Here is a 10,146-nt window from a genome sequence, read left to right as displayed (position 1 = left end):
TATGGGCCAACAAAAAATTGTCTGAAACAACACAAAAACAAAATGTTTGTGGTATTTTAAGACGTTGGTTGTAGCATATTTAAACTGATATAGGTTTTTTGGAAATTGAAAAGACTGATGTAGCAACAAAAAATAAGATTTGCTGCTTTTTTGAATTGTGGTTCTACCATAATACTTGAAGGTATGTAGCTATTGTGACCGAAACTCTGTTTTGTATTTGGATTTCTGAGGTTTGGCTTTGCGAAAAACCTCAAGAATGGTTGTAGCTATTTTCTATGAGTTTCCAGCAAATAAATTGCAAGAATGTAGCATTCTAGTTTTATACTTTTCAGATTAAAAACATGAATGGGTTTGGTTGTAACTTGCTTGACAGAGTTTTGTAGCATTTTCAAAATGCAGTTCCAGCAAAAATATACATCAACTAAACAGATAAACTTATATGCAGCGGGGGTCATCAAAAAAGAGGGAAATGAATAGAAAAGGTTGCAGCATTTTGGATTTGGGTTCCCAGCATAATGATTGAATGTATGCAGCATTTTGGATTTAGAATCTGTTTTGCAATTGATTTTTTGGATAAACTTTGCAACAAACCTCACCAATGGTTGTAATTTTTTATATGTAAGTTCCCCGCAAAAAAAAGTGCATGAATGTACCATTTTAGTATAATTATCCAGATGCATTTTTCTGCATGGGTTTAGTTGTAGCTTGCTTGAATGAAGTTTGTAGCATTTTGAACTTGCAGTACCGGCAAACAAAAAAAAGGAGCTAATATAGAGGATCAACAAACAAGGGATACTGAAAAAAGAAAAAGAAAAAGAAAGATGGTCCACAGTCAGCTAGAAACTTCCTTTCATCAATAAAATTTGTTGGTAGCATGGATCATCGAGAAGACAAAAGTAAGCGATGGTTTACAACCATGTATGAAAACAAACATGAATGAACAAGTTTCTCACGATTTACAAAACCGTGTATTCGAAAATGGCAGCGCTACCCTAGACCTACTACTAGCACCAATACCCGATGGGGCTATTAAGCCCCCCAATTGCACAAGGCCGCAAAAACCTGTGTGTGATGACCACATCACCCACGGTAAGGAAATAAAACCGTTTGTAGAAAAACTAAATATGTGGGATCGTTGGACCATCACTCACGACCTGAGAAGGTAAACTGTGTGCGACAGCGTGCATACAGTTCATCTGAAAACAGCGAGTGTGATGTCTGGATCCACCACACATGTAACTTAAAACGGCTATGTGTGGGCTATAGCAGACGGTTCTCCAAAGAAACTATTTAAACACAATTATGAAGATGTAATGGACGTGCAACTATTTAAATACAATTATGAAGATCTAATTGTGTGATCTGTCCGGGTACAATGATGAAGATCTAGCGGTCGTATGAAGATCCAACGGTCATTTGATCTATAAATTATAAACAGTATATAAGATTGTTTTTGCAAGAATTCTAGTGATCCATCCATCTTTCTCCCGTGTTGTGCTTTTAGTACATAGATAGATAGATAAATTCTTTGCAGACAAGAGTGATCAGGGAGCCATGATTTCCGTGCGTTGGCTGATCATGTCCACGGTTGGGTGAGAGGGCGACGTGTGCTGCTGTTTTCAACGATCTTGCTACTCATTGGTCTCCCCGACGGAACGTGCAGGAGTCTGCTGCACGCACGTAGCCGTTCGGTGGCTGCGGTTTATCAGTGCTCGCCGAAGAGGCATCAGGCCATCAGCTAACGTTTACGTGGCCAAAATGTGCTCGACTACTCGTCGATCGCCGGGAATGGAAAGCTGAAAATAGCTTTGCCTACCCTACCCTGAGCCTGGATGGACTCTCGCTGAAGAGGCACATCAATGGTTTCTTGGTTTCGTTTCTCTTCTTCCTGACTCGCCAATCATCCCACAGAGAGAACGGAGTCATGTCACGGGAGCATGCATGGTTTCAACTTTCAGGTCAGATTTTCTGATCGTGATCGATCCAGCGCATTCAACTTTCAACTTTCAACTCTCCAGAGGCAGACAGCACCCCACGTCCCGCGAGCGCACGCATGTCACCGACGGACACATCAACCATCATCGATCGATCGATCCCCGCTTATCGCCAACCCGAGAGGAAGAAGATTTCTACCGGGTGTCTGCAACCTGTGCAGCGTCGCCGTCTACCGCTTCAGTGATCCGCGTTGCTTCCGTGCCGCCGTCAACCATATCTGTGCGAGCTACGTACGTCCCCGTACGTCAGCCTGTAACAAGTATACTGCTCATTCCCCGCAAAGGAAAGGTGTATTGTTGATTCCGTCGCCATCTGCTTAACAGGTACTCCCTCCATACAAAATTACTTGGATGTATGTAAAACTAAAATACATCTAGATACATTCATTTCTGCGACAAGTAATTCCGAAAAGAGGAAGTACCTGGCAAAAATTAGTATTAGAGCCGTTGGATCATGAATGAGCGGCAAGATCACCTTACGTTGTTCATCTTCTTTCTCTTTCTTCCCCCGCGGCCTACCTAGCACTCGAACGGCTCTCTCTCGGCATGTATACCATGTAACATTTCAGATTCCAATTTTCCGTCACAATGGTGTTTGTGCGCCCCTTCATGTAGTATCGACTTCTTCGGCAAGTGATGACGGCAACGCAGGATGACTTCGGGCTAAGTGGTGCTCGTCGACTAACGGGTCTCAACCTCCTGGTTTAAAACCCTATATTTGACTTTCTATGGTTGCACATGCCAATGGTGGTGCTTATGTCACGTTTTCTTGTTGAAGGCGTTGCTTCGGATTGCTCAGGCGTGCTCACGGATGAAAACCAAATATGTGACCTCCCGCAGCCAGCGGCACTACCACGCTCGCCTTGCCTCCCCGCCCTCTCCTGAATTGTCGCTCACAGTCATGTTATTGCTGCCCCAGACATCCCTCTAGTAACCCCTCATCTCGCGCTAGCGACGGCCCTGCAACTCCGACCCTAACAATCAACCCTCAGACTCACTCCTATTGTTGACATCGCGGCTTCACCTGCTCCTGCTCGTTCACTGTTCGCACTCACCATAGAGTCCGCGGCCTCTCCTTCTCGCGCTCAGGGCTACACTTTTCTACCTACTAAAATCGAACTTTTTAGGCATCTAAGAATTATCAAACGCACAATAATATACTCTACTTTTAATAAACTAACTCTTTTTCATTCACACATGCGGCACATGCGCATGCGTGCTGATCCCCTATATAAAGGACTCCATATGCCTGCCTTACCACTCACTCATCCACCACAGCTTAGCTCAGCTACCAGTGCACTGATCCACTCTTGATCTTGAACAACCATAGGAAGCAATGGCTTACTCCAAAACCATAGCTTGCCTGTTCACCATGCTGCTCCTTGGTCCGACCATCATGGCTACGGAACCTGACCCTCTCCAGGACTTTTGTGTGGCCGACCTCGATGACAACGCGGTCCGGGTGAACGGGTACCCGTGCGTGCCCCAGTCGGAGGTCGGCGACGACTTCCTCTTCTCCTCCAAGCTGGCCAAGGGCGGCAACACGTCCACCCCGAACGGATCGGCCGTGACGAGGCTGGACGTGACGGAGTTCCTGTTGGAATATTAGGCAAGTTCATGATTAATTCCAGTAAATAATTCATGACTAGAAGAGATACTAGCATGCAATAATCTAGCAAACTAGAAGAACAGCAAGACATGCATAACAGCAGCAAGCACGTAACAATAGCTGTAGAAACAGACATGAACAAAGGATGTTGGACGTACTGATCGTTAGCTATTATGGGTGCGACAGTGTTGATGACGATGTTGGCGACGATCTGCTGCTGACGGCGATGAATACGACGATGAGTAGCACCGCCCGACTTGGACGGAAGACGACTCGTGATGACGAATTTGAGCAGTCGCGCACAGCGCTTCCCAAAAACCTAATTCGTCCTCTCCCGGTGCAGGATCGCAAAGACGAACGGTTCCGGAGACCTGCTCTCCCACGCGCCGATGCACGCCGGCGTTTGGGATGGAGTAGACTACGATGGCGGTGCAAGTTGTGAGATGAGGCAAAACCCTAGGTGTTTTTCGGTGTGTCTCTGGCCGCAGCCGGTAGCTGTATATATATTAGGACCAGAGGCGGTATTGTGTCGCGACCACAATCCCAAACCGACTTGGTTTCTAATTCGTATACTTACCGGACAAGAAATCAAAACTTGTCTGCCAAGACATAAAAAATAAAACGGCAAAAGGAAGCTGCGCTCCTGCAAGGAGACGGACCGGATTTCGGCGGACCATTCACGCGCATGTCGCATGTACGCCCCACCCCGCCCCGGCCAGGCCAGGCGAGGCGAGCGAGCGCGCGCGTGTGGTTTTCCCTTTCTCTTCTCACACACCACTTAGAGTGGTGGAGAGAACCCACTATATAAAGAGGTCCAACTCTTCTTCAACTTCCAAGGTGGGACTAAACTTAGCACCACCACTTGCCATTTTACACATGGGCTTTGAGATTTCAGAAATTGCTATGGGCCTAGCCCATTAATTCTAACAATCCCCCACCAGATCTCAAATACCCATTTAGAGATTTGCCTTCTCTCACCACTTGTTTAATATACCAGTGTTTCAGCAGAGACTGTTAAGTTAAACTTCTGCCTAGAACTTTAAGCTACATCCATTCACAACTTGACAATGGACTATGCCTTGAATTGCTAGTTTTGTGTGAACAGGTTTCACTTAAAGTCTTAACCAGTACCTGACCGCCAGTAGGCTACCCCGCGGTTTGGAGCTTATACGTCATACTCCCTGGTCTCTTCGTGAGTTTACTAGAGATCATCCAAATCTCATAGACTGCGACGTTTACAGTCAGAACTCATATAGGTGTGTTCTTTCAAGACTGCTCTGTAGGACAGCATCTTTGCTAATTATAGCCAATAGAACCACATTAAGGCATGTTGCCGACCTGCCTTACAGATCTGAGCCTTACAGCTCTGAGAGTTTTGCATCTTCACTTGGAGACGATCATAAGTTATTACTCTCCTCAGTTAACCAATAGCTTGTTCTTCCCAGATCCTAATTCACGGGATCTCCGATCACAAAGGTTGGGTTACTACTATGGTGTAACATCTATGGGTCTCATACCCATCTCCCTCGATGCAATATCTATCACATTTCGTGATAGTCCCTTTGTAAAGGGATCTGCCAGGTTTTTCTCTGTTTGTATATACTTAACAGTTATTACTCCGGAGTTTCTCAACTTCCTGACAGACTTCAAACGTCTTTTCACGTGTCTTGATGACTTTGCATTATCTTTAGAATTGTTCACTTTAGCGATAACCGTTTGGTTATCACAATTCATAAGAATAGCCGGTACAGGTTTTTCAACAACCGGCAAGTCCATCAAGAGCTCACGCAGCCATTCTGCCTCAACAGTAGCTGTGTCCAAAGCAGTTAATTCTGCTTCCATAGTTGACCTCGTCAATATGGTTTGCTTGCAAGACCTCCATGACACTGCGCCACCACCATGAGTAAATACATACCCACTTGTTGCGTAAAGTACATCAACATCGGAGATCCAATTTGAATCACTATATCCTTCTAGCACAGTAGGATGCCCTGAATAAGTAATTCCGTAACTCATAGTACCTCTCAGATAGCGCAAGACCCTTTCTAGTGCATGCCAATGATCATCACCCGGGTTGGACATGAACCTACTCAGTTTGCTCACAGCAAAAGAGATATCTGGTCTTGTAGCGCTAGCTAAGTACATGAGTGAACCGACAATTTAAGAGTATCTTAATTGATCTCTCGTTTCTTTCTTGTTCTTTCTGAGTGTCACGCTGAGATCATAAGGTGTTGGAGAAGGCTTGCTATCCATAAAACCGAATCGGTTCAAGACCTTCTCAACATAGTGAGATTGCGTTAATGTAATCCCACTCTCATCCTTAATAAGTTTGATGTTTAGAATTACATCGGCTTCTCCCAGATCTTTCATGTCAAAACTTTTTGATAGAAAAGACTTGACCTCATTAATTGCATTAATGTTTGTACCAAAGATCAGTATGTCGTCCACATACAAACATAATATGACACTATTGCCCCCACCATGGCGATAGTAAACACACCTATCAGCCTCGTTAATGACAAATCCTGCAGAAGTCAAAGTTCTTTCAAACTTCTCATGCCATTGCTTAGGTGCCTGTTTCAGACCATACAAAGATTTTAACAACTTGCACACCTTTCTCTCTTCACCCTTTACCACAAACCCGTCAGGCTGATCCATATAGATCTCCTCTTCCAACTCTCCATTGAGAGAAGTTGTCTTTACATCCATTTGATGAATGATAAGACCATAAGAGGCAGCCAAGGAAAGTAACACTCGAATGGTGGTCATTCTAGCAACGGGTGAATAGGTGTCAAAGTAATCTTCGCCTTCTTTCTAAGTGTAGCCCTTGGCCACTAGCCGCGCCTTGTACTTATCAATAGTACTATCAGGCTTTCGCTTCTTTTTGAACACCCACTTACAGCCCACAGGTTTACAACCATATGGTCTATCAGTTAGTTCCCAAGTTCCATTAGAAAGAATTGAGTCCATCTCATTATGAACAGCTTCTTTCCAATCATCTACATCCGAAGATGCATATGCTTCTGCAATCGTCTTGGGTGTGTCGTCCACAAGGTATACAATGAAATCATCACCAAAGGATTTTGCAATCCTTTGTCTCTTGTTCCTTCTAGGAACTTCATTGTTATCCTTCTCAAGGACTTCCTCATGTGATTGTTCGAAATATTCATCAGTTGTACTAGATTCAGGAATTATCTCAGAAGAAAATCTAGCAATGCTATGCATATCTTTCATAGGAAATATGTTCTCAAAAAATGTTGCATCACGAGATTCCATTATAGTATCAACATGCATATCAGGTACTTCAGATTTTACCACTAAAAACCTATAAGCAATGCTCCATTGAGCATACCCTAGAAAGACACAATCCACTTAGATTGCACACAACTATGGCACTTAGAACCTTTGGCAACTGTGAAGTTCGGAATTAAACTCATGCTGGATAGCCGAGACATTAAACCAAAATTAATATGACATAAACGAGAGTGCCAAATACTTGCATCATCATTAACACTAGCACAAATTTGGTGTATTGACTTATTGCAAAAATCTGAAAGAGAAAAGCGGAACAAGCCTCCGCACTCATAGCCTTTTCCTATAAATTGTCCAAATCTTGACACGATTACTTTATTGGACTCTAAAACTACCTTAAATCCATCTCGACATAGAAGGGAGCCGCTAACTAGATTCTTGTTCATAGTAGGGACATGCTGCACGTTCCTTAGTTGCACGATCTTTCCCGAAGTAAACTTCAGATCCACCGTGCCAATGCCACGAACAGAAGCATGTGACCCATTCCCCATTAGGATGGAAGAATCCCTTGCGACCTGATAAGAAGTAAACAGGGAGATGTCAGCACACACATGAACGTTAGCACCCGAATCAATTCACCACGAAGATGATTGAAATACTGAAAGCACAATAGGTAAATTACCATACCCATCAGTATTGCTAGCGGTCACCATGTTGACAGTCTTGGAGCTTGTTTTCCCTCTGCGGTCTGCACGTTCAGGGCATTCCTTGGAAAAGTGTCCAGGCTTCCCACAGGCGTAGCACTCTAGCTCAGCCTTGTTGAACTTCTTCTTCTTGAAGGTAGTAGTCTTGGTAGGCTTGTTGACAACAGGTTTGTTCTTCCCTTTGTTCTTGTTCTGTGGGTACCTCTGCACCATGTTAGCAGTAGGCTGAACCTCACCTCCTTTTTCAGTGGTATCTTTAGCCCGAGCTTTTTCTTCAACATCAAGAGATGCAATCAGATTTTCAACTGATATCTCCTGTCTCTTATGCTTCAGAGTTGTGGCGAAATTCCTCCATGAAGGAGGCAACTTTGCAATCATGCACCCAGCCACGAATTTGTCGGGTAGAACACATTTAAGGAGTTCAAGTTCCTTCACAATGCACTGTATCTCATGAGCTTGTTCAACCACAGAACGGTTATTCACCATCTTGTAGTCATGAAAACTCTCCATGATGTATAGTTCACTGCCTGCATCTGTTGCACCGAATTTTGCATTCAGTGCATCCCGCAGAATTTTTCCGTCGTTTATGTGCATGTACACATCACACAGACGGTCAGCAAGAATACTCAGAATGCATCCCACAAACATAGTATTGGCTTCCTGGAATTTTCTCCGATCTTCGTCGGTCATTCCCTCTGGAGCACCAACACTAGCGTGGAAAACTTTCAGAGCAGTAAGCCAGAGTGTGGTCTTCACCTGCCACCTCTTAAAGTGCACACCGGTAAACTTATCCGGCCTCAGTGCATCAGCGAATCCAGAGTGTTGGACGTACTGATCGTTAGTTATTATGGGTGCGACAGTGTTGATGACGATGTTGGCGATGATCTGCTGCTGACGGCGATGAATACGACGATGAGTAGCACCGCCCGACTTGGACGGAAGACGACCCGTGATGAGAATTTGAGCAGTCGCGCACATCGCTTCCCAAAAACCTAATTCGTCCTCTCCCGGTGCAGGATCGCAAAGACGAACGGTTCCGGAGACCTGCTCTCCCACGCGCCGATGCACGCCGGCGTTTGGGATGGAGTAGACTACGATGACGGCGCAAGTTGTGAGATGAGGCAAAACCCTAGGTGTTTTTCGGTGTGTCTCTAGCCGCAGCCGGTAGCTATATATATATTAGGACCAGAGGCGGTATTGTGTCGCGACCACAATCCCAAACCGACTTGGTTTCTAATTCGTATACTTACCAGACAAGAAATCAAAACTTGTCTGCCAAGACATAAAAAATAAAACGGCAAAAGGAAGCTGCGCTCCTGCAAGGAGACGGACCGGATTTCGGCGAACCATTCACGCGCATGTACGCCACGCCCCGTCCCGCCCAGGCCAGGCCAGGCGAGCGAGCGCGCGCATGTGGTTTTCCCTTTCTCTTCTCACACACCACTTAGAGTGGTGGAGAGAACCCACTATATAAAGAGGTCCAACTCTTCTTCAACTTCCAAGGTGGGACTAAACTTAGCACCACCACTTGCCATTTTACACATGGGCTTTGAGATTTCAGAAATTGCTATGGGCCTAGCCCATTAATTATAACAGTTCCCCGGCGAGAACACGCAGGGTATCTCCATGAATCGCGTGGACTTCGCGCCCGGGGGCACCAACCCACCGCACATCCATCCGCGCGCCACGGAGATTGGCCTCGTGGTGAAAGGCAAGCTCCTTGTGGGGATCATCGACAGCAACGAGTCCGGGAACAAGCTCCACTCCAGGGTGGTGCACGCCGGGGAGAACTTCCTCATGCCGCGCGGCCTCATGCACTTCCAGTTCAACGTCGGTAAGACGGAGGCCTCCATGGTCGTCTCCTTCAACAGCCAGAACCCCGGCATCGTCTTCGTGCCGCTCACGCTCTTCGGCTCCGACCCGCCCATCCCCACGCCGGTGCTCACCAGGGCGCTCCGGGTGGACGCCGAGGTGGTCGAACTTCTCAAGTCCAGGTTCGCTGGTGGGTCTTTCCAGGCCTCCTAAGAGCCTGCCCAAGATGATCAATACATAATCCGATCAGCATGCTATGCTGGCGAAATTTAATACTAATTCACAGCACGAGACTTGTATATTCAAGCTTCTGGTTAAGCTCGCATGCAGTTGTAATACGATTGAATAAGTTAGCCTCGCAGTTCTGGCCGTCAAAACCGACACGAGTGATTGTAATGTATTACTTTTTATTGCCATATTTCCTCTATATATTGAACACTATATAAAAATATTAGTTATTATATTTGCCCAATTACTTTTTTGCAATTCATTCTCAGCTCAGTGTACGTAAATGAAATCGGAACCCACTCACACAAGACATACCGGTTCAGTGACATATGAGTTAATTGAAGAGATGTGTTGTCTCGAAGCTAAATGTACCAGTCGATGCACCTGTATATTTAAAAATCATAATATCTCAATGAGAGTGTACTATTTCAAAACCACGGAGCAATTCACCCCATGCCGAAAAACATGATTTTTTGTACAGCTGGCGGGTGGCGAGTGATTATATTCTTTTTCATAAAAACTTGCTATTCCCATTTTCAATGTGCAT

At 45.2% G+C, this 10,146-nt stretch overlaps 1 protein-coding gene across 1 annotated transcript; it reads left to right on the top strand.

Moving 5' to 3' along the window:
- Positions 1-3,278: 3,278 nt before the first annotated feature.
- Positions 3,279-9,584, top strand: LOC119293246 (oxalate oxidase 1-like). The gene is made up of 3 exons (XM_037571780.1): positions 3,279-3,584; position 4,386; positions 9,156-9,584. Exons 1-3 carry the CDS (start codon positions 3,331-3,333, stop codon positions 9,582-9,584), a joined length of 684 nt encoding a protein of 227 aa, XP_037427677.1. The 5' UTR covers positions 3,279-3,330.
- Positions 9,585-10,146: the final 562 nt, after the last annotated feature.

This window comes from Triticum dicoccoides, chromosome 4B (assembly GCF_002162155.2).
Source record: "Triticum dicoccoides isolate Atlit2015 ecotype Zavitan chromosome 4B, WEW_v2.0, whole genome shotgun sequence".
NCBI classification, from domain to species: domain Eukaryota; kingdom Viridiplantae; phylum Streptophyta; class Magnoliopsida; order Poales; family Poaceae; genus Triticum; species Triticum dicoccoides.
The sequence above is the reverse complement of the archived record's forward strand: the minus strand, read 5'-3'. Positions and strand labels throughout refer to the sequence as shown.

Coding starts and splice junctions, on each gene's coding strand:
- LOC119293246 (XM_037571780.1), top strand. CDS start 3,331: ATGGCTTACTCCAAAACCATAGCTTGCCTGTTCACCATGCTGCTCCTT.